This window comes from Nestor notabilis, unplaced genomic scaffold (genome assembly GCF_000696875.1).
Source record: "Nestor notabilis isolate BGI_N333 unplaced genomic scaffold, ASM69687v1 scaffold16937, whole genome shotgun sequence".
Taxonomy (NCBI): Eukaryota; Metazoa; Chordata; class Aves; order Psittaciformes; family Psittacidae; genus Nestor; species Nestor notabilis.
The window spans coordinates 20,703-21,091 of record NW_009935339.1 but is presented as its reverse complement, the minus strand read 5'-3'; the positions used below and the strand labels follow the sequence as shown (position 1 = coordinate 21,091).

Here is a 389-nt window from a genome sequence, read left to right as displayed (position 1 = left end):
TCGGGGGAGCATGGGAGCCATGAGGAGCAGCGATGCTGCGCCTTGCCAGTGCCTTGTGCTCCTCCCGCTGACTGCTTCTCCTAGGAGCTGTTCTCTGGGTGCTGCATGGCCACACTCAGGAGCTCTTCCTCCCGAGCTGTCAGGGACTGAGCTTTACAAAGTGGTACAAGCAGCATGAGCAGGATTTAGACCTTGACTCTCCATGAAGCCCCGGCTCTGCTCTGATCCTGTCAAGCTGAAGGTAACCCTTTCCCGAAGCTGCTGTCCCTGTCCCAGCCAGCTGACAGAGCCCCGGCAAGGGCTGGCCAGGAGCCAGGCAGCCTCCTTACTGTTACAGGGCACTTCGTCCGAGTTGTCCCCGCAGTCATCCATGCCGTTGCACCAGTAGC

At 59.9% G+C, this 389-nt stretch overlaps 1 protein-coding gene across 1 annotated transcript in view; it reads right to left on the bottom strand.

Annotated features, from left to right (window-relative positions):
- LOC104408254 (low-density lipoprotein receptor-related protein 1-like) overlaps positions 1-389 on the bottom strand; it is a gene marked incomplete at both ends in the record, with an annotated part of 22,819 nt that overhangs the window by 2,168 nt on the left and 20,262 nt on the right. The window contains 1 exon segment of the mRNA XM_010017801.1: positions 330-389. Within this exon segment, the coding sequence (XP_010016103.1) occupies positions 330-389 (60 nt within the window).